The following is a 24,428-nucleotide window of genomic DNA, read 5'->3' as shown; positions in this document are numbered from 1 at the left end:
ATGGAAACCATTTTTTTTTAAACAGAAATAAGTTCATTGAAAAATGAAATAACAGCACAAGTTTAAGAATGTAGTTTATACGCAGAACGTATTTGGGTGTTTGTTTGTTTTTTTGCGAAAGCGGAAGAGATGACTCGAGAGTGGGCAGTTGGTTGTTGGGATAGGAGAGGGCATCGTTCTTTGGGCGCACTGTTTTTTGGGTTACTTTTTGTTTTTCGTTTTCCACCTTCCAAGGGCTCCAATGTGTAGCATTGAAACTGCCCTTTCAAACGAAGGTATTATTGGTCAGAAAGTCACAGGAGGACAAAATAAAGGCAAAGCAGGAGAACACTTGGACACCCGTCAAAGGAGCAGTTGAGCAAGCCTAGCAAACGAAAGGTTTCACCTCCATCTTCAATGAGGAACTCCTCAGAAAAAAAATATTTTGGGTTTATTCGAATAAATTTTACACAATGCAAATTTATTCCTTACAATGTTTTCCAAAGTGAATAATAACTTGGTGGGTGTATCTCTGCTTGAGGCTTTAACATTTAAAAAAAAAAAAAAAACTTAAAAAAAACTATTCAGTTTTACTTGGGGCTGTTTTTAAAATGTATAAGTTTTTCAAAAGTTCTTTGGTGAAAAGTTAATAGACGTGAGAGGTCTTTATGTGTACACATGTACGTGTTATTTAGTTTATTGCAATAGCTATACAATGATGAGACCATAAAAATAGGCATTTTGTAATTTTTCTTCAACGGGGATGATTTTAAGGTTTCAATATTTATCATGCATGAATGGCAATTAAAGTGCATCACAGTTCATTTGATGAATTGCAGTAACAGATTTATTATTTCTAGGTTATTTGAGATGTTGATTTTTTAAATATACTGATTTTTGTTTGCTCATACTTAGAAATTTTTTCATTTCTGAGTATAAAGGATATTGGCCTATGTAGGATTTTCTCCCTCATATTGAGCTGGGAGATTTTTGCCTAAATTTATTTTAGCTTTGTCTATTCCAATTTTTAAAATTTTCTCCTTGGATTTTATTTTTGTAGGATATACTTTTCTAGAATTATATATTTTTAATTTGAAATTTTAAGGACAGCTATTTTGCTTTATTTTTTATGATCTTGTCAGAAATTTATTTTTTGAAAGAACCATCTATTATTTGCTGATTCTCTGTTTTGATTTTATTTGCTGCTATTGCCTTCCTTCTTTCTACATCCTTTGGATTAACAATTTATTTTGTTCTAAATTTTTAGGCAAGGCACAGTGCACTGAGTTTTTTAAACGTTTTTGTTCTAATTTTTTTTATCTAAGTTCAAAATTTATTCTATTTGGACTAGCAGCATGGCCTGAGGTGGCATACATAGTGGGTTTTTATTTTCTTCAGTTTTAACTTTAATAAATAGACAAGGCTTTATTTTGAATTGGTTCTATTTTAATTCATTTTAATTCAGTTTAGCTATCCACAAATCCAGAAATTAATATGTAGCTTTGAAGATAAGCAACTTAGTGTGTTCTGTTCTAATTTTTTAAAAGTAATATCTCAGTTTAAATTCCTAGTTGTAACAAGACTTTTCTTCAGTCCACGTAGTTTCAGGTGTACAACATAGTAGTTAGACTTTTATATAATTTATGTTATGAAGTTATCCTCCTGATATGTCTAGTACCCATCTGGCACCATACATAGTTATAAAAATATTATAAGCTAGGTTCACGATGCTGTACTTTATATCCCCCTATTTTGTAACTGCCAATTTGTACTTCTAAATCCCTTCACCTTTTTCACCCACTTGCAACCCTCCATCCTTCCATCCCTCTAGCAGTCTGTCCCCTGTATTCGTAAAGTCTGTTTCTGCTTTGTCTATATTATTTATAGAGTTCACATATAAGTGAATTCATATGGTATTTGTCTTTCCCTAGTCTATTTCACTTGGTATAATATCCTGTAGCCCTATCTATGCTGTTGCAAATGTAAGATTTCATTCTTTTTTATGGCCAAGTAATATTCCATTGTGTATATGTACACAGCTTTTTTATTTAATCATCTATTGATGGACACTTGGGTTGCTTCCATATTTTGGCTATTATTAATAACACTGCAACGAACATCGGGGTGCATATATCTTTTTAAATTAGTGTTTTGGATTTCTTTGGGTAAATACTCAGAAGTGAAATTGTGGGTCATAAGGCAGTACCATCCTCTCCAAGGCACTAAACATGTGACTAAAGTCATCTTGGGACAACCTGGCTGTCAGGTGAATACCACCAACAGACTCAGGGGATGTTCCTGAGGAGCATGAGAGACGCTTAGCTGAGACCTTTCTGAATTCTAATCCACTGAGTCATGACATATAATGAAGTGCTTACTATTTGAAGCCTTTACGTTTTGGGGTTATTACACATAGCAATAAATTGCCCAAACATTCTTTTACAGAAAATTTTACTGTGCTTTCTTTCTAGCAAACAGAGGAACCTGCTTTTCGCTCTAACCCCAATATATCTCTCTGTCTCCTTTTACCTTCACAACAGGCTACCATGTTCACAGCAGCAGTGGACTCCCATTTCTATTGACTCTAGTATTTTCTCAAATATTAACGTCCCAAAGATTTTTCTTGGAAAATATTTCAAAGGCCAGTTCCTAGAACCCTCGTCCAGATACTCTGATTCAGTAAACATAGTATGAAACTCAGGAATCTAAATTTTAAGAAACACCCAAGTGATTCTGACACGAGTGGTCCCAAGAACACACACAGGAAAACATTCAATAAGTCACACCAGTAACGGTGAGGCTTTGAACTGAGCCACTGCAGTGGGCACGGAGAGAAAGGAAACCAAGGTGCTCTTCCCTGGCGCCACCCTCCAAACTCATCTCCAGGCTTCTCACATCTGGATTCTTAAGCTCTGCACCCAATTAGAAACATCAGGGTGCCTGGCCAGTGTTGCTCAGTGGTTAAGCATCAACCTATGAACAAGGATGTTGTGGTTCGATTCCCAGTCAGGGCACATGCCTGGGTCTCAGGCTTCATCTCCGGGAGGCAGCCAATCAATGATTCTTTCTCATCATTGATGTTTCTCTCCCTCTCCCTTCCTCTCTAAAAATCAATAAAAAACACACACGTATTTCTTTAAAAAAAAAAAAAAAAACATCAGAATACACTTTTCACAGAACATTATGTTTTTCTTTTTATTTTAGCCTCTCAAACTCCTATGTGAAGTAGAACAACATTTGACAGAGAAGTGATTAACTACAATATATCTAACAAACATCGAATGCAGTATGTCTGGGCACAGAATATCCAAAGCTCAGAGCCCAAGGCTTTGTCACTCAGAGGCCTTTCTTTTACTTTTTCAAAGAATGTCAAGTTCTTCGCATCAGAAACACTTCCACCAGGAACCATCTTCTCCGTTATGATCGCTACAATCCTGCTTAATGACTAGGTGTGGGTTGCTAACTCGCACAGCTTCCAGCAGCTTCTGGGCTTCCTCGTCAAATGCCTCTGTGCACAACCTGAGAAAACAAGGGAACATCTCTTCTTGCACTCGATTTTCCCACAACCCTTTACTTTCTCATGAAATTTTATTCACTGGTGTGGGGGACTATTAAAATAGAGAATATTAGCATGGCTGGGGAATTGAAAAGGGAACTGAGGGGATATGCTGAAGGGGATATTGCAGCTGAAGGAAAATGTAATATAAGAGAGAAATAGATGAAAATGTAAAAGGATCCTTCAAGAGCCCCCCTCCCTTTTTTTTTTTTTTTTTTTTTTGTCCAGCAAAATAATAATACTAATGATGATGATGAAAACAACTAGCACGTACATTGTTTATTACATGTTAGGTACTATTTAGACCACCTATATTGACTTCAGGTGAATAAGCCTATATGTAGATATTATCATTTTACAGATAAGGTAACTGAAACACAGAGTTTGGGGTCTAGCACAAGTTCAAATATCTATTAAGTGGCAATTAACTCAGGTAGGCTGGCTCTAGAGTTCGTGGCTCCTCACTACTATGCTACATTATCTCTCAAAATTCAGTGTTCTATGGGAGAAAAACAAGTAAGGGCCTCGAAAATGCCCACGGATCCACAATCAGGTTGATCTCGAGGCCTGCAATAATGAGTGGCTCCCCCAGTCCCTCATTCCAGAAAACTTTCCTCCTAAGAAGCCAATGAAGACTTACCCTAGAACTTGTAGTTTACATTCAGGAGACCTCAAGGCTTCACATAACTTCTTAATTCCTTCATAACCTAAGTTATTCTGCACCAGGTTCATTTTTATCAGTCTTTGGTTGCTGCTAAGAGTAGAAGAGAGGTCCTGACAACAGAGAGAGGTCAAACCACAGTATTCCAACCTGCAGGGAAGAGAGATTACAGATAAAATGAACTTTATCCCATATAAGTCAGCAAGCACAAGAAATGTATGATAACTCTCAAAAGCATAAAAATTTGAGTATGATTAGGGCAGTGGTTCTCAAACCTTCCTAATGCCTCGACCCTTTAATACAGTTCTTCATGTTGTGGTGACCCCTAACCATAAAATTATTTTCATTGCTACTGCATAAGTGTAATTTTGCTACTGTTATGAATCATAATATAAAATATCTGTGTTTTCCTATGGTCTTAGGTAATCCCTGTGAAAGGGTGGTTTGACCTACAAAGGGGTCGTGACCCACAGGTAGAGAACCACTGGATTAGGGGAAATTCAAAGACTATAAGTACTTACAATATTCATTATTCTAAAGATTTGTAGGCTGAATATATCCCTTTCAATATCATGAATTGGAAATTCATAATTATAATCCAGGGCATAAATAAAATATGGAAGTATACTAAGGACAACTATAATGCAGTTGAATCCTTGAATGGCATAAAAAATAGGACAACATAAGTAGATTTTAGAAATAAGGTACTGTTTAAAAAGCAAGGTATATAATGTCTCTAGCGCCATGCCACTTATGCAAATAATGCACTGAAAAACAATTATCACATCTTTTACAAGGATACACACAATTCTATGGCAAATTTCAAACACATTAGCTCAGATGCCTACAGGTGGAAAGGACAGTGGTTAGTGGAGATAAACTAACAATTAACCAATCAATGATCAATGGGTCCTTGCACAAACCACTGATAATACAATACCATGAAATATAGCACAATACCATGAAATATAGCTTCTATACTAACAATATACAATACACATTAACCCATACATTCGAAATTCAGATTCTCACTTCTGAGAGTAACTTACCTTGTAACCCCATCCATTTCCATCTTCTCTTCACATACTAAATTTCTCCTAGCTATACGAGCCCCAAATAGCTTTCATTCTCCTAATGGAAAATTGAACTCACCCGAGCCTCTGAATATTAGAGTTTGGATGCCTCAAAGCTTCACACAGAATTTTGACTCCATCATCCTGCAAGTCATTGTTCCCAAGGTCCAGGCTCCGCAGGTTTGGGTTGTTCAGAATAGCAGAAGCCAGGTCCAGACAACAGGCACCAGTGAGAGCACAACACATCAGCCTGTAAAAAATACAAAAGAAGAGAGAGACCTTTAGCTGTGAGGCTGAGTTTACTCCTGAGAGAGATTCCCAGATATTTGTGCCTTTTTTCTGACCCTTTTCAATCTGTTATCCAGGATGCACACAAGAAGGTCTAACATTACCGGTAGAAAAAGATGGATTTCTTAATAAGAAAATAAAACTGCTTTCTCCTACAAACAGATCATCATCTATCAAGCTTGCCAAATAAAGGTGTAAACACTCCTATCAATACTAAAAAAGATTATAAGCTTTCCCAAGAACCCACTGATATCTATACTTTCCATTTCTAATAGTTTTTATATTAAAATGCTTTCTAGAAATCTATCTCAGAGTGTTATCTCCAAAGAATCAAGAAGCAACGTATAAAAAGATATTTTCTGTCTTTTGCAGGATATTCAAGAGCATTTAAAATATGACCTCAAATGTTCTCTTTTCCTCCTTGGTCCCCCTCCGATTCCCTATCCATGTAATCTATTGTTTTCCAAATATACCACATCTGTCCTCATTCCCTTTCTTGTCTCTCTTCTTTCCTTCTGCCTGGAATATCTACACATAACAAAACTCTATTCATCTTTCAAGCCTAAAGTGATTCGTGTCTCCTCTGTCCCATTCCTTGCTCCTTGGGAGTTTTTGTCATATGTTTATAACAAAATATGAACATATTCGAGTTGGCAAGTTCTTTCCCCACTATCAACATTTTGTGAATTACTTGGGGATAAGAGCATCACCTTAATAATAACCTTTAGTCCTCTCATCATTTAGCTCATATTTGTTGTAAATGTTGGTTGAGAGAACTGGCATGGTTTAGAGAGACTATAAAGACAGCTGAGAAAGCACCAGCAATGCAAAGGAAAGAAACTGTGCTCAGCAAATATCTTGTGGGTGTAGGTCACTTAGCAATTATATCTCCATAGCTGAAATGAAGGCATTGGCTTTAATGATAATTTCCATTGTGTAAAATTTTATTTTCCAATTGAATAATAATCAAGGAAATTTCAGAGAATCACATTGTAACCCATATCATATTATGTTTTCCTAAAGGAAGTACAGGAACTTATTGGACCCAAGAGTTCAGTCACTTTCGTGTTTACAGATGTGACAACCAACTATTAAAACTCATTTGGAAGTTTGGTTATCATAAGTCAGTCCAGTCAAGACAAACACCTCTGGGCAGACCAACAATCTTGAATTTATAGTTCTAAAATAACAGCAACTCATCCAGGCTACGGGTCAGTCCCATGGGAGGCCCTAGTGGGAAAGTGAGCTGAGACTGCTAAGTGACACCTATATCTTGCTTCACTCTAGCTACAAAATCTATATAATGCAATGTTAAATATTGTACAGCCATTAAAAAATCAAGATAATCCTATATATTAAAAGGCTAATATGCAAATCGACCAAACAGTGGAGCAACCAGTCGCTATGACACACACTGACCACCAAGGGGTAGACACTCAACACAGGAGCTGCCCCCTGGTGGCCAGTGCGCGCCCACAGGGGGAGCACTGCTCAGCCAGAAGCCCTGAGCTAGGATGTCTGTGGCAGCACTAAGGATGTCCGACTGACAGCTTAGGCCCACTCCCTGAGGGCTCCCGGACTGCAAGAGGGCACAGGCTGGGCTAAGGGACACTGCCTCCTCCAAGTGCACAAATGTTGTGCACCAGACTTCTAGTTGAATATAAGGATTTAAATATGTTTATGAAATACTGTTGTGTAAAAAAGAAACTCAAAGTCACATCTACACAGTAATCACAATTACACATCCATGTATCATGCATAGATATGTATACCTATTCACAAAGTAAAAGAGAACATAAGAATAAATAAAATATTGCTAAAGAATGATTGGAGTGTTGGATATTTTTTTAAAATTCCCTTCTTAGTTTCTTTCAAAGTTTTCCCAATTATAAGAAGGAAAAACAGGTAGAGCACAATTTCAGCTTCATGGAGGTAAGGTGAAGGGCACAGTAGGAGCACTGGGCCACAACCAAAAATAAAGTTCAGCCCAATGGCTCTGGTCCTCTTTACCTGAGGAAAGTTGACTGTAATTAATGTATTAGTTGGTTTAATTCAAAAAAAAAAAAGCCGATGGAGATGGACAGACTTTAACAGGAAAAGTGTGAGAGAGGAAATATACTATTCTTTCCTCCGACAGATACTCAGCTCTCAGTCTTTCCTTCCATACCTCCCCTGTGCTCACAGTAGTTAAGGCTACAAAAAAAAACGACGTCACAGAAACCTACTCCAGGTCCTGAAGATTGCAGCCTGGATGCCGAAAGACATCACACAGAAGCTTTACTCCATCGTCTTGTAGCTGGTTTGATGCCAGATCCAGATGTGTCAGACTCTTGTTGCTTCGGAGAGAAGATGACAGGTGCTCACTGCTACCTGAAGTGAAATGGCAACTCCGAAGCCTACAGGAAGGACAACGTGAGGAAAATGGAATCATTGATCCAATGCCAGAGATTTATATCCTTGAAAAGATTTCATGTTACCATCTCTATCTGCATCTCATCAAACAGCCCCTTCCCTCATTGCCTCTTTGGCTATCTCACTTGGGAAACATAGGTTTGCACCAAATTGGGCTACAGACTGGATTCGTGTTCTTCAGAATTTTTATTATTATAAATTAAACTGGATATAAATATAGTAACCTGTTGCAGAAATAGCTACATGGAGCCAAGAAGCAGTCCTATGGAGTAGAATGGGAATAATAACAATAAAATAAGTACTTTTTATACATAATAAAGTGGCATTTCCAATCAGTACGGAAAAGATATATTACGGCATAAATCATCTTAGGACAACAAATCTGACATAGGGGAAAATAAGTTTAAGCCTTATAATACATTTAATTTGGAGTATTTTAACATTTAAAATGTTAAAAATTAATTCATAGAGTATGAAAAAGATGTCATAAGTGGATTTTTTTAAAGAAAGGTATTTCCCACTATGAAAAAACTTCTAGGAGTCATGAGGGGGAAGAAAACTAGACTTCAGAAAAATTTTAAGCTTCTATATTCTAAAATTGACAATAAAGAAAACTAGAAATACAGCAACATGCCAGGTAAATTACTTGTAATACATAAAATAGTAATGGTGTATTTGTTATATCAGTAACCATAATATATAACATAGATACAGAAAACATCAAGAAGAAAGCTGAGTCTATGAAGAGATAATCCCTAGAATATTAAGGGCCAAAAACATTAGAAAAGATGCTCAATATCAAATCCTTTTTAACATTATTTACAATGAAGTAATTAACACTGATAAAATAAGACTGAAGATCCTCAGTGAGGATATCAAAATACAGGCCCCTAGAATGGTGAGGGAATATAAACAATATATCTGGAGGCAATTTAACCATATCTGACAAAATTAAAATTTTTGCTCATCAATTACATGTCTAGGAAATTACCTAATAACAGAACACCCAGTGTGATCCAGCTATACCAAAGAATGCTATATTTCTGTTTAATGGCATACCTACATATCTACCTATTCTGAGCCCATAATATGGAACTGAACAGGTGGACGTTAGTCCTGAATCTGTCATTTTGCTGTGAGCATTAGGTGAGTTGCATAATCTTTCTAAGCCTCACATTCCTCACCTGTACAATGAGGCACTTAGAACTCAGGTTGCCAATTTGACAAAAACAGAAACTTCTGTGCAGGTTAAAAAAATTAGCACAAAACCCATCACACAGTAAGGACACAATAAATGGCAATTGTTAATATTATAATCTTCATCATTATCACTAAGGCCAGCAGTAGGGAAAAAGGGACAGAATGTGTTCATATTATTTTCTCATTTAAAAATATTTCAAAATGTTTATTATATTGAAGGCGGAAAACTAGCAGACACTTACACAAGGCTCTGCAGATTGCACTGTGGATGCTTCAAGACATCACTCATAAGCTTTACTCCACCATCTCCCAAGATGTTGTCTGCCAAGCACAAATGTGTCAGCCCTTTGTTGCTGATGAGAGCCGAAGAGAGATCCTCACAACCAGCTACTGTGAGGCCACAGCTTTCTAAGCTGAAGGAGAAGCACAAATGGGAAGGGATCAGTCAAATCCCAAAGTTCATGCTTCTCTTCTCCTTCAAATGGAAGTTAGCTGGTACTTACAACCCCTACACCTCAACGATAAACTCAACTTCATCAAAGCTACTTAAATATGGATCCCATTTCAGCTAAGCACAGGGTTTATTGAAACAAAAAAATAGGAGGGAAGAGGAGAAGCCTAGAAAAAAAATGAAAAATAACAAGTTAATCATGAAGAAAAGTGTGTAAAAGTTGAGTAAAAGAGGGGGGAAAGGAGGAGTTGATCTATAATTAACAAGTGAACCAACTGGGGTCAAGACCCAGGCAGATAGCCCATTCAGTTCATAACTAATCTATCCAGGGCTGAACAAAATGACTCTACAGAAAACAAAGCAAAAAGACTCACGACAGTCTCTCTAGGTGACAGTTTGGATGTCTTAAGGCCTCACACAACAGCTCCACTCCGTCATCCAATATATTATTGGTCGACAGATTCAGAAATATCAGGCTGTGGCTTCTGATGAGAATCTTGGAGATATTCAGACAACAAAGTGTAGTTAGGTTGCAGGATTCCAGGCTGAAAAGAAAAGTACAGAAACATAGAAATGACCTTCCTTGGAGAAGAATTATAACCAATGCACATCCAGCCAGAGCATTTGGTCACTGGATCTATCTGGGTCTTTGGGATCTTTTCTGATAACCCAGCTTAACTCTAGAATAAGAGTGCTTTAATTCTTTTTTAAAATAATTTTTAAATAATCTATTTTAATTCCATTCCCACATCCCCAATTATCTATGAAAACATTAAAAATATCTTTAAAATAGTTTCATTAATTTCAGAGAGGCAGGGAGAGGGAGAGAGAGATAAAAACATCAATGATGTGAGAGAATCATCAATCAGCTGCCTCCTGCATGCCCTGATTGAGCTGCCACCCCGGCATGTATCCTGACTGGGAATCAAACTTTGACCTCCTGGTTTATAGGTCAACACTCAATCACGGAGTTACACCAGTAGGGCTAAAAATATTTTTAAGTGATCACCTTTTAATCTGAGAGGAATGTCCTCTAACTACATGGATGGAGGTGGACTGGAGAAGAGCTGCATCCTTGCACTCCGATTAATGAAAAAAATGGGCAGGAAATCAGGAGCAAAAGCTGCCACTCCCACTACTGCCTTCCAAGCGCTTACCTACAAGTGGGAGTCAACCTAGGCTTTCTGAGGAACCTAGTTCTTATCAGTGAAAACAAGAAGTGAATCAGAAGTAAAATGTTTCTAAAAGTAAAGTTTAAAAAGGGCAGCAGCAGCAGAAGAAAATAAGTATATGTAGAGTCCCTATTTTAGAGACTCATATTTAGAAACCACCATGCTTTGGGCGTGGCTGGACCTGATAGCAGCTGCTAATTGTAAAGAGTCCAGCGGCAGCCATGTTCCTGGAATGTGGATTTGTTTTGATTATTTATTTTAATAAAGGACTTATTGAGTCCCCAGTAATTGATTCTCTTCATCAAAATCAGGGTATACAGAGGTAGGAACAGTATTAGACCTCAATGGATGACCCACAACATGGCCTAAGATTGAAAACCTCAAAAGAATATTATAAACTGACAAACCAAAAGATAGATATAGAGACAGTAAAGCAACAAGCAGACTGTCAAATTACAGCAGGGAGGGTAGGGAGATCTGGGGGAGATAGATCAACCGAAGGACTTGTACACATGCATATAAGTACAACCAATGGACACAAAACTCTGGGGAGGGAGGGCATGTATGGGGGGGGGGGCCACAATGGTATATGTACACAGATAATAATTTAATAAAAAATAAATAAAAAAAGAAAAGAAAACCTCAACTTGCCCTGAAAAGGTGTTATGGACTGAATAGTGCTACCCCAAATTCATGTTAAAGCCCTAATTCCCAATGTGACTGCATCTGGAGACAGGGCTTTTAAAGAGGTAATTAGGTTAAATGAGGTCACAAGAGTGAACCTCTAACCCAATAGGACTGGACAAGACACCAACAATGTAAAAAACACAAAAAGGCCATCTACACTAATAAAAGAGAAACATGCAAATTATCATCACTCATGCTACCAGCCAATCAGAGTGAGTATGCAAATTAACCTGAAATCATGGCAGCAGTCCCAACCCCCAGCCGCTCCAGGCCTGTGGGGGTAGGAGAAGTCGGGTGCCAGTGCCTGAAGCTGGCTGCAGCCAGGGAGACCACGAAGCCACCTGCCCTGTGATCCCAGGCCACAGCCAGCAGCAGAAGCCTCACATCTGCCCCACATCCTGGGGGAGACAGAGAAACCTGGCCCCAGCGCCTGGGGCTGGCTGCAGCCCAAGAGATGAAGAAGCCACCTCCCGCATGATCACAGGCTGCAGCCAGCTAGAGAAGTCGCCCATACCGCATCCCAGGGAAAATGGAGAAGCTGCCTACCCTGCAGTCCGGGGCACCAGTACCTGCGGCTAGCTGTGGCCCGGGAGACGGAGAAGCTGCCCTCCCCACAGTCCAGGGCCAGCACTTGTGGCTGCAGCCCAGGCAAAGCCACCTCCCTGCCATCCCCTGAGTTCTGCAGCCGGCCTGGGCACATATGGCTGACCAGAGGGAGGGAAGCCCTGAACCCGGGAGGCCTAAGGTCGGCTGGAGGAGGGAATCCTGGGTACCGATGCAGGTTCGAGGCAGAGGTGGTTAAGGGCAATCAAGCCAGCAGGGGAGCAGTTAGGGACAATCAGGCTGGCAGCCAGAAGAAGTTAGAGGCAATCAGCCAGCAGTTCTGGATTGTGAGAGGGATGTCTGACTGCCGATTATCCCCTGAAGGGTCCCAGATTGGAGAGAGTGCAGGCCAGGCTGAGAGAGACACATCAGTGCACAAATTTCATGCACCAGGCCACTAGTAATATATGAGAAGGCAGCTCTTTGCAAACCAAGGAAAGAATCCTCATCAGAAACCAACCCTGCCAGCCTCCGGATTTAGAATTTCCATCCTCCACAACTGAGAAATAAACCTCTGTTGTTTAAGCTATCTAGCCTGTGTTATTTTGTTATGGCAGCAGGAGTAGACTAATACTAAAGGGCATTATATCAGGAGCCAAGCAGGCAGTTAGGGAAATGAAGGCAATCTCATACATTATGTTTGGAGAGAAATCTTTCTAGACAGAAAAAGAACACTATGGATTAATTCTTAAAGTTTTAGCAAGGAAACATTTTCTAAAGAAACAGGAAATAAGCACATGTATAACATGGCCAGCCAACTGTCCACAGCTCTTATAACAGGAGGTCTAAAACAATCCTAAGACTAGAATCTTTCCCACATGAAATGACAATAGGAGATCTACAGGACTCAATTACAGTGGCCACCCACAATGGGACAACTTCCAACCCTACATGATGTAGTGTTTTATTATTACAAAGCTCTGATGATTTCTGCCACAAAACACTCTCTTCACTGGTGTAAGGAGCCCTACTAGTTGACCCAGTGAGATGGTTTCCCGTCTAAAAGTCTAGTAACCGAGTCCACATCAAGGCTTGTCAAACCTCAACTGATGAAAGAGATCTTATCAAGTCCTGCTGCTCTGTTAGGTGCCAAGGCATTTTGTTTTGGATCCACTGCTCCCACTGTAAGAAAATATCTTTCCCTCCACTTAACAGCTTTTTGCCACTAACATGTTTTACTTTTAGAAAGAGACACCAATGACCTACTTCTCATCTGAGTTCCAGAACCAGAGGCTACAGGTTATAGAAAATTCTTCAAAATGTACTAGAACTACTTCCTAGATGGTAAAAACCAATACCCTAACCTGTCCTGCTGACAACTAAACTCAACACGCTCAATAGTTATGCAACAAATTTTCAGACATGCTGTGAGAGAATTTCATCCTGTAAAATAGTGAAACCTAAAAATAAATTCCCAATGGTAACAGAATTCATAGGCCTATTGTCAAAAAAGAAGGTCTTGTGGCAAATTTTACTTGTTTTACAAGTTATCATTTGTTTCCCACAAATACAGACCTATGTTGGCCTTTCATGTACCAAGGTTCATTCCTACCCCCCAACCCCAAATGAATCCAGGGATTACAAAAACCTCTTAGGTAAAACGTAATACAATGATTTGTTATTTTGCTTCTGTTTGTTGTTTTGGTTTTACTTGTTTTGGTTTTAATTTGATATAAACTCAATTAAATATCTTTCATTGAAAAATGAGATCTTTCTTGAAACCTGCCACACAATGTGCAGACCAAGTATGACTGCTAGACCCTTCATTTTCATAGAGAAAGAAAATCAGGCCCACCATTAGGATCAACAGTGACAGTGAGAGAGCAGGTGCTACACTGTTCTTCCTCAATTTTCTATATTGATCAGTGAGTTGCAATTATAAGGTGAGGGTGATTCACTATCAAAAATTAAGTAAAACTGAGCCTGCCACAGCACTGCCCCCAGCTACCACTAGTGCATTCTTTTCTGAGCATTCAAAAATACAAGGAATAAACACATGCTTGCATTTAAATATGAAAAAAATTAAGTCATATATTCTGGATCTGGTGTGTGTGTGTGTGTGTGTTTGCTTTTTTATATTTAGATGACTGAACAATGAGGGGTCTTCAGTGGGGAGATAGGAGGAGTTAGAAGTCCTACCTGGAGGAAATCAGCCTGAATCTACTGATCTCCCCCATTTCCATATCATGAAAGTAGATGTAACCTCGTCCCATGAACAGCAATTCCAGGCTGGAAGGCTCTATCTGGACAGATACAAGTCTCAGTTGTAATACCAAAAAAGTCACGACTTACCTCAGATTCTGCAGTTTACAGTTTGGGTGTTGCAAGGCTTCACATAATGACTTCATCCCACTGTCCCCTATATCACTTCCTTTCAGGTCAAGATGCAGCAGATTCTGGTTGTGAGTCAAACAACTGGCGAAATTCTGACAGCCATCAGCGAAAGAAAAAGATCTCAACCTTCAAAAGAAAAATATGTAGGAGGGATTACAAAATCATCTCTTTTGTCTGTTCAAGCCCAAATCTTGAATATTATCTAAATACTTCTGCCACCTCTTATCCTACTCTGGGTTTCTCCTGTTCCAGGGGAGGTCATAAATCCAAGTTTCAGTTGCTGCTTAGAAAAACAACTGGGTTACAACTTAGATGTCCAGGATATCCTGACAACTGATACTTTCAACTTTGTTTGACCTTGAAGGAAAGGAAGGTAATATCAGGAAAGAGAAAGAGGAGTTTTTGAACCCTTAACCCCAGGAGTGGCTATCAAAAATTATTGGGACTATTCCAAATACTGCAATTACAGTATTAATTTATAATATTTAATCCTTTAAATAAAACCTGAGGTGAGTACACTGCCAATATCAACTTTTTAATGTGTATCATTAGCAAAACATCCCTGCAAAATATACCCTACCATCTCATGGACAGCCCAAAGCAAAATATGAAGGACGCTAAATCCCCTGTTTTTCTTCCGATTTCCAATCTCCTAACTTAGTCACTGTTAGCTCTATCTGATCCTTCTGTAGTGCCTCTGTGGGCCCCACATGCCCAACAGGTTCACACTGCTGACTGTTCCAAACCTCTCTTCATAATACCACCTGCCCTCCCTTCTGCCCTCTACTTACCCATTACTTTCACATCCCATCCAGCCAAGCACAAGAAGATAAAGCTTTTACCCATTTGAGCACTAACCACCATCAGCTAATAAAAGTGCCTAATGCACTCATTAAACATAAATTGAAAAGTACAGCCTCACTTGTTAGGGAAATGGGACGTAAGTAAAGCCACACCAAGGTGGGAAAGACTAAGAGCTGCCTTCATGGTGTCACTCCCCACCACCCTCAACCCGAGGGACCTTGGAATTCTAAAAGAGGAAGCCATCTAACCCAAAAGATGACATTAACAATTGTTAGGATTTAGGTTAGTGACATTCAGTGAAGGGAAAAACTGGGAAGACATTTGGGGTGAGAAAAAAGGTCTTCTAAGAACCCCTTCATCATAACATATATGCAGTTTCCTGCCACATAACTATGCAAGTCCAGACCTAATCTAGTTATTTAAAATCTAAGGTCAGATCTCACTAAAAACACCAAGGTTCTAAGGAAAATATTTAAGGGGAAGCCTGTCTCCTCTTCCCGCCCCCCCCCCCCAAAAAAAAATCTTTGGTGCTAATGGGAAAAAAAAATCTATCATTTGTTCAGCATTCAGTACATATTACTGAACACAAATTAGGCCTTGAGTGCACTGATGGGCACTGAACACAGAAGACAACAGGATCAGTTCCAGCTCCTAGGAGAGTCCATGGACAAGCAAATGTAAAAATAAATAAATAAATAAATAAATAAATAAATAAATAACCCTAACTGGTTTAGCTCAGTGGATAGAGTGTCAGCCTGTGGATTGAAGGGTCCCAGGTTCGATTCCAGTCAAGGGCACATGCCCAGGTTGCAAGCTCGATCCCCAGTGTGGGGTATGCAGGAGGCAGCCAATCTATGATTCTCATCATTGATGTTCCTATCTCTTTCTCCCTCTCCCTTCCTATCTGTAATCAAAATATATTTTTTGTAAATGATAGGGTATCTAGAATAAAATTATGAGATAAACTAAAAACTGCAATAGCAAATGTTAGCAAGGATGAGCAGCTGCTGGGACTTTCACATGTTGCTGGTGGGACTGTGAAATGGTACGACTCTGAAGAACTGGCCGGCAATTTCTTAAAAAGCCAAACATCCTCCAATAAACTAGTAGTTCCATTCCTGGGTATTAGCCCAAGAGGAAAAATATATGTCACAAAAATAGAATTTGCACATAAATATTCATAGCAGCAGCCTTATTCGTAATAGCCAAAAAATTGGAAACAAACTCAGGTTCTATTCACAAAAGGATGAATAAGCAAGTTGTATTCTATCATACAACGAAATGCTAATCAGCGATAAGAAGAAACTACTGAAACATGCAACAACATGGAAATACATTTTTTTGAGCAAAAGATAAACACAAAATATATATACTCTATAAATCTTCCTAAATGATTCCCAAGAACAGAAAAGCTAATCTATCGTGATGGAGATTAGAAAGTGGGACTGAACAGGGTGAGAAGAATGATAGAAAGTGGTGCAAGAAAGGTCTCTGAAGTGAGGGAATAATTTTGTCTTGTTTTTGGTATTGTTTACATAGGATGTTCCAGAACTTATCTTGGAAAATGCTCTGTTGACCTGCCTAGAATGCCTTGCCTTTGTATTCTTCCTCATCTAGAAAATTCCTAATCAAGCCCCAAAACCCATGCTCTGTGCAATAGCTCCTGGAACAGGTTAGTTATGCCTCTGTGTTCCCAGAGGTTTCCACTGTTCACGTTTTAAGAGTATTTTACGCTGCTGGTCTCCCCTAAGTAGGAGTGGGAGGGGGGGCACAGAAAGAAACTAGAACAACTCTATTATGTTTTCTCATGTCAGACTTACAACAACTTTTGTAGTTTACATTTTGGGTGACTTAGTTCTTTATAAAAAATCTTCTTTGCCGTTTCATTAAGGTTGCTATGATATAGTTCCAATTCTCTCAAGTGTTCATTTGTATGAAGCACAGAACAAAGATCTTGCCAGCAGTAATAGGTATCCCTGTTAACAAGAGAAAAACATACAAGTTTTATGTGCATAAAAGACACACAGGGGAGAAATTCAATTCTAAGTAAATCAGAGGCGGTTAGAATTTGGGGTCTACATACCTATGTTAGTAGGGGAAAGGCGAAAGGAGAAAGGGTACTTATGGAAAAACAAATGACTTTTTTGAAAGATAAGTGGGCCCTTTGGAAACTAGATGGAGACTTGATAGATTAGGACAAGTTCTGTCTAGTTGTAGGGCAAACTTCTGTCTCCAAGAAGAGATAAGTGTTGCTCCTGGGGAGTTTATGACAGTTAAGTCCTTTTGAGAAGCTCTGCTTTTAGGCAGATAAGGGATTTTAGGGACTCAAACACCTTCAGCTCAAAACATCCTTATGCAAAAGCTGCACCTGATGCAGTGGCACATTCTGATCCCCTTCACTGTTCAATAAACATTGGTTCCCACAATACCTTACTTAAATTGGAATGAGTGACATTGCAGAGGGGTGGCCTCTACATCACCTGAAGTCTTAAATCTGCAAAAACTAGGCAATAAATTAATTCAAACATGTAGGTGTTTACTATCTACAAGAGTAAGATGCAATTTGACTGTACCTTTGTGAAACCCACCAGCCAATCAGGAGTATGCAAATTAATCCAACAAAGATGGTGGGTTAATTTGCATATGGAGGCGCTGAGCAGCCGGGGGCAGGATGCTTTTGTTCTGCACTGCCCCAGATGCTCCAGGCCTCTGGGCAGCATGGGAAAGTGGAAAGGCAGCCCTGGGACGGAGCAAAATGGTGGCTCTGGCCGGAGCGAAGGCGGTGCTGGCAACCAGAGGAAGGAAGGCCCATTTTTGCACGAATCTTCATGCATTGGGCCTCTAGTGTAAAAATATTATGGATAAAATGGTAAACAAGATAGGAATCCTATTCTTAAGTTTACAGTGTAATTAGGTTGTAGCAGAGACTGAAATCACCCATAACGTCCCTTTTAAAACACTGGGTTCTCAGACTCTTTTTTTTATATTAGTAACAATGCTAACTCTAGAATTAGACAACACTACAACAGAGGGGAGTGGAGAGGAGTGGAGCATGAAGACTGGCTATATTGTTGCCAGAATGCCTTCCAAATATTTATTACTAGAGGCCCAGTGCACAAAATTCATGCACTGGCAGGGAGTGAGGTTTCTTAGCCTGGCCTTCACCCTCTCACAGCCAGGGAGCACTCAGAGGATGTCTGAGTCGGCCTAAGTCATCGTCAGATATCCTTACCGCTACTCCATAGGTGGGAGAGGCTCCCGCCACCACTGCTGCACTCGTACCAGTCATGAGCCCAGCTCAGGGCTTCTGGCTAAGTGGCGCTCCCCCAGTGAGACTGCACTGACCACCAGGGGGCAGCTCCTGCATTGAGTGTCTGTCCCCCTGGTGGTCAGTATATGTCATAGCAACTGGTCATTCGACTGTTCAGCAATTTGCATATTAGCCTTTATTATATAGGATTAAGCTTAATATACATTCTAATGCCCTGGGTTCAATCATGTCTTCTGAAAATAGAACTATGAAATCCGAATCAAGAAAACTGACTGAAGGAGATTATTTATAACTTCCCAAAGACAGAAAAGTGAAGGCATTCCAGCCTTCAATTCCTGCTCCCACAGTTCAGAGAGAAATGAAATGTATTCTTATAAGAGGGATGCTGAAATTGTATGTAACAGCAATGAGACACCTTGGGTAAAGTTGGAAAAACCAAGATTTATCATCAGATGTGACCTCTTTCAAGTACACATCCACTTGGTGTTTTTTAAATACACTTTTTTAATAAGTAAAGAAATTGGATTTTTAGGAGGCTAAATGAGTTGGGACTTAGAAGGCTATCAGGTATGTGCGAAGCAAATGTTCGGTATTATTTGATGGTTAAATCAATGATTATGCACTTACTTTTTAGGTGAACTTCCCTGAATCTCAGTTTTATAATCTTAAAGATAAATTGAAATGTGGTTTTGACCAGCTTTTAATTGGATATGTTCAATATCCTGTACGCCCTATATACCACATAGTAAGCCCTCAATTAATTTTAGTTAAATCTAGAACTAATCCCATAATTCAACTCTTCCCTCATACTTGGATGGATAGTCAGAAAAGGCAACTTGAGGAAGGAGAGAGAGTATAATAATCCTACGTAATAAAAGCCTACTATGCAAATTGACCAAACAGCAGAGCAACTGGTAGCTATGATGTACACTGACCACCATGGGGCAGATGCTCAATGCAGGAGCTGCTTCCTGGTGATCAGTATGCTTCCACAGGGGGAATGCCACACAGCCAGAAACTGGACTCATAGCTGCAGATGCAGCAGTGGTGGTGAGAGCCTCTCTTGCCTCCAAGGTAGCACTAAGGAGCAGGAAGCCGAGATAAGGAGCAGCAAGAGGTGGGCGGTAAGGAGGGAGGGGTCCTGGACTGTGAGAGGGATGTCTGACTGCTGGCTTAGGCCCCCATGGGGAGCAGGCAGGCGGACATCCCCCAAGAAGTCCTGGACTGCGATAGGGCACAGACTGGGCTGAGAGACCCTCCCCCAACCCCAGTGCACGAATTTTGTGCACCAGACCTCTAGTAATAAGCAAAAAAATGCTGAAGATTCATTTAGTCTTTCAAAACACTCATTCAGCACCTACTATTTCTTAATCTGCATCTGACTGCATCCAGTTAGGTGTTAAAGAGCTTAGACCCTTTATACAAAGGCTGATCTGTGTCTAGGCAATAAGGAAGGTGAGCTAGGTCGGTAGAGCATAGCCCAGAGAGATGATCTACATACACTCAGTCCAGGAAGAAATTCCTGGTCCCTATTCTTCTCGAGGGCATTGCTTTTACAAGTTAATAGAATGGATGTAAGTGCCACATCCTTCCTTCAGGACTGAGGCACCCATTCCTTAGTTGTTGGGAATATTCACAGTTTGACAACTCTCAGCCAAGTTCCTCTCTTGGGTTTACCCTCAAGTGAAGAGAGCCACTTCAGGCAAGTTTCTGCCTATTCTTTACCAAGAGCCACGGCTGTTCATTAGGGGCTTCAGTGTCTGGCCTCCATTTCTCAAAGTGGGACAACTCTGAACATTTATCTAGGCTCTGGGGCCTCAGCTAAACAACTCCTCCCCTCCCGCTGACAACATCTACTTCCTTCACTCCCCCACAGGGCACTTCAGGGAACTGACCTAAGACACTTACCAAGTTTCAACTGGGAAGCTTGGTTTTAACATCTTCTCAAATACCATAGTTACAGAGAGTTTAATGGTCCGTAAGCACTGGCAATGCTTAAGGCAGAATGAAGACACAAGCAAATGGAATTTCTCGCAAATATTAATGACAACCTTTTGGAAATATCTCATTGCCTGGATTATAAATGCTTCATCTTGAGTCTCATACAGACAGTGGAACAGCTCCAGACATCCCAGCTGGATGAAAGAGTCACTCTTTCCTAATACTTCCATCCCCTGAAGTATCTTCCCTTTTATCTCCAATGACATGTTACAGTTAAGAGTTTCCTCCAGTTGTTTTACTCGGTCTTCATTCAGAAGGCCAAACAGAAAGCATTTCATCCGAGTCAAATGGGGGCGTTCACAATTGGTGCTTTCAAGTAACAGCTTCAAGTCTGCAAAAGACTGAGAGGAATTGTCCTCAAGTTTCGAGCTGTCTGCCAACATATAGAACATAGCTGCAAAAAACTCCTGAATGTGTAGGTGGGTGAACTCATAGCAGTTTTCATAATCTGTGTCCTTCTGAAGAATATTCAAGTCCAGGAAACTAGAGACATCAGTTTTCGTTAATTCGTGCTTTCGGAAATTTGCCCTGTAAAACACGTGTGTCATAGTCCATACTCCTGTGGCAGCCAAGTGGCACAGGTTCCTCAGCTGGGCTTGTTTGGGCAAACTAGGGCTTCTTCCATTGACCCGTGTGAACAAGCTGGAGATATAGCAGGTAAACAGAGCCGTGGTGGATTTGCAGGTCAATGAGATGTCACCACCCTTCTCCATTTGCTGCTCCAGACTATTACAAATGACCCAGCACACTAGGGGGACATGGCACATGCTAAAAAGCATCTCATTGTTTTTCAGTAAATTCAATACTAGCAAGGCCCACTTCTTGTCTTCAAAAAACCCATAAACATATTCCTCCCTGGCATCTTTTGACATACCGAGTAGCTCTACAGAACGCTGATTCTTCAGCAAGAGCTTCAGCTTCTCGCAAGTTGTGAGCCTCGTGGTCACCAATAAGAAAGACTCAGGGAGCATCACTTTCCTCAGCAAACTACTCATGAGGAAGGACACGGGGTGTACCTGGGTCCAGTCCTCGCACAGCACGAACTCGGGTTCCTCAAAGGCAAAGTTCATCTCGTCAAAACTGTCAATAATAAACAGGAGACTACTTGGCTGGGACATAATATTTTCAATGGGGCCTTCTGTGCTGGGCCAGTCCGTTGATATCATTTCAACAAAGCTTCTTTCTTTCCACTGGTTAATTTCTCTCGCGTTGAGATAAAAAACATAGGTAAATTGCTCCTGATAGAGAGTGCCCTGAGCCCAATCCAGCATGGCCTTTCTCACCAGGGTGGTTTTCCCGACTCCAGCAGCCCCTTGCAGCACCACTGTCTGTGGCGGCTCACCGGTGTTGACATCCACATCAAACAAATGTTCTAGCAGTTCTCTACCTTCCTCAGCAATATCGTGATGTAAGTCTTTAGGTTCTCCAAGCCAACACTTCTCATCCAGCGCGAGGGAAAACTTTTCCTGTATTTGAATCCTATATTCTGTTCCATCACCTGAATCAGAATGGAGCAAGAACAAAACAAAGACATACATGATCAAAACAAATTCTACGATGTGTAAGAATACTGGACCTGGACTTCGGAACAGGAAGAGATATAGGCTGAAATAAAAAAAATCAGCTGCTTTAGCTAAGAAAAAAATATAAACAAAACAAACAATATTCCTGTAGATTTAAAACATACATCAGAAACTGGGGGGGGGGGGAAGGGGGGAGGGGCTGGCATTGCATAAAAATAAATTTGTGATGGAAAATAAAAATTAAATCTGTTCTAGAAATATTTTCTCTTTTTACTTTTCCTCCATAGAGGGATGGCATATGTGTAGAACAGAGTTATATCCAGATTAAAAAGGAACACAGGTGCCCTGGCAGGCGTGGTTCGGTTGGCTAGGCATTGTCTCATGCACAGAAAGGTGGCTGGTTTGATTACCAGTCAGGGTACATGCCCAGGTTGCAGACTGGATCCCCAGTAGGGGGCATGCAGAGGGCAACCCATTGATGTTTCACTCCTCTCTCCCTCTCTCTCTCCCTCTCCCTCATTCCCTCCCCCCACTTCCTCTCTCTGAGAAATCAATTTTTTTTTTTTTATAAAAGGAAAATAGGCAACAATTAACAATAGCCAGAGAGGAACCTATCTACTTACCCAGAACTGCCTCCAGGTCACCTTGCGCCTCTCCGGCCGTGGTGTCCTCTGGCTCCATGGTCTGGGCTGTCCCTACAACAGGTTCCAAGAGGATCACAAGATTACCAAAAACAATAAGAGCTTTTGTAATGGCCAGAATTTTCCTCAGCAGTCCAATTCTATAACCATCTAGGTTTAAGAAACTAGAGCCAACAGAGCCCCAAACTGCACCATTTACCTGAGGGAAGAGTGATGTGATGTAACCAACACTGAAGTAGGAGAGCCTGTAACAGGGCAAGCGGTCTAGCCTGAGCCTAAGTGTCCTTGTCTGTATGACCTCACAGAGATATGGTGAGGCCCACAGGAAATATGAGTAAGGAATTTCAGATGTCTACAATATATCATACTTGGGAATGACTAAAAATACTGATTTGGCTATGTGCCTTATAATTTTTTTGCCCATTCCTCATATTTCAGCAAAGATTTTAAGCCATGTTTGAGACTCCTTGAAATTTAAGCTAATATATAATCTTATCTGTAGTTCAGGCAAAGGTATACTAGATGAGATCACTCAGTTGCTTGAATCATGCTAACTGCCACCAAATAGATTAATTACCTTTAATTAATGGGCCAGGCTGTAAACTTTCCTGCCTCTTTGTTGTTTCTCAAATGATCCAACAAGTTCCCAATATATATGGCCTCCAAGGAGTTTGTGAACCACTGAATGGCTTAATCCCTAAATCCCTTTCATAGACTCATCCCAGTAGCTTCCAGGAAGCACTTCCTTCTCCCTTCCCCCAGATATGTCCCTAGCATCACTCACAACTTATCTCAGCTTTTGCTCTCTCACACAGATCCTTCATGTTCATCTTGCCAAAGATTTTCAGAGCCACATCCCAGGCTTGCTCTCCCGGATAATGCTTGTGCATCAGGTTAGCCAGATCCTCCCGATTGGCCTTCTTCACTTCAGTCCAGGGTATCAGGCAGTTCCCGGGTCCTGTGGTCTCACTCTTTAGGAATGACTTGAATTTACTTAATTCATTTTTGTTTAACTCCTCCAAGTAGAGTAGCAGCCCAAAATCAGAAAAGAAGGAAGACGACGAAGAATTTGTCATCTTGTCTGTGGGTCAATATTCAGTAGGGAAAAATAATTGAAATAATGGGACCTATGGAAGAGATTAGAAAATAAAATACCTATAAAATACATATTACTTCAACAAAAATGTATTGGATGTTCTATCATGAAAACATTCCTCTAATGCAAATCATTACATATTTTGTTCACCTTCCTAAGAGTTAAACCCAACCCCACCACATATAAGAAGAAATAAAGACAATTCATCTCTCTGAGCATCAGTTAACTACTCTGCAAAGTGTTGATATCAGAGGCAACCTTGGAGGTATGTGGTATAAGTTAAATCAGGCAGAGTGCATGTATCACCTGGAACAGAACAGGATCCTACTAAGTATTTGTAACTTTCCTCATCCCTTTCCTCATCCCATCAACACCCAACGTGTATCTCAGCCTATACAGCATTGTTATTGTACCCCAACCAAAGACATCATTACTCCGGAAGCATATGCAACTGGAATATGCCATCTATCTCTTCTTGCTCTGTCAAATCTGGTCATGAACTGATATGCAGTCCCTGAGGGTCTGTGTTCCTAGCTCATAAGCAGCTTTCCCTTCCACTCCCCTTCACAATTATTCTGGGTGAGTTCAAAGTTAAAGCCCATCCAAAACATTAGTATTTCACATCCTTAACCTTAACTCCCATGACCTTATTTCACTCCAGCATTTCACTCTGAGG

General features: G+C 40.2%; 1 protein-coding gene across 1 annotated transcript; it reads right to left on the bottom strand.

The window, feature by feature from the left end:
• Positions 1-3,362: 3,362 nt before the first annotated feature.
• On the bottom strand, positions 3,363-23,732 carry NLRP14 (NLR family pyrin domain containing 14; the record flags this gene model as incomplete). Its single annotated transcript, XM_084894162.1, is given in 12 exon segments — positions 3,363-3,498; positions 4,176-4,346; positions 5,349-5,519; positions 7,783-7,953; positions 9,412-9,582; positions 9,995-10,165; positions 14,375-14,542; positions 17,041-17,196; positions 20,396-20,398; positions 20,400-21,990; positions 22,639-22,710; positions 23,441-23,732. Coding segments are annotated over 12 exon segments (3,273 nt in total).
• Positions 23,733-24,428: the final 696 nt, after the last annotated feature.

Source organism: Pipistrellus hanaki, assembly GCF_964339955.1.
Source record: "Pipistrellus hanaki genome assembly, chromosome: 9".
Lineage (NCBI taxonomy): Eukaryota > Metazoa > Chordata > Mammalia > Chiroptera > Vespertilionidae > Pipistrellus > Pipistrellus hanaki.
The sequence above is the reverse complement of the archived record's forward strand: the minus strand, read 5'-3'. Positions and strand labels throughout refer to the sequence as shown.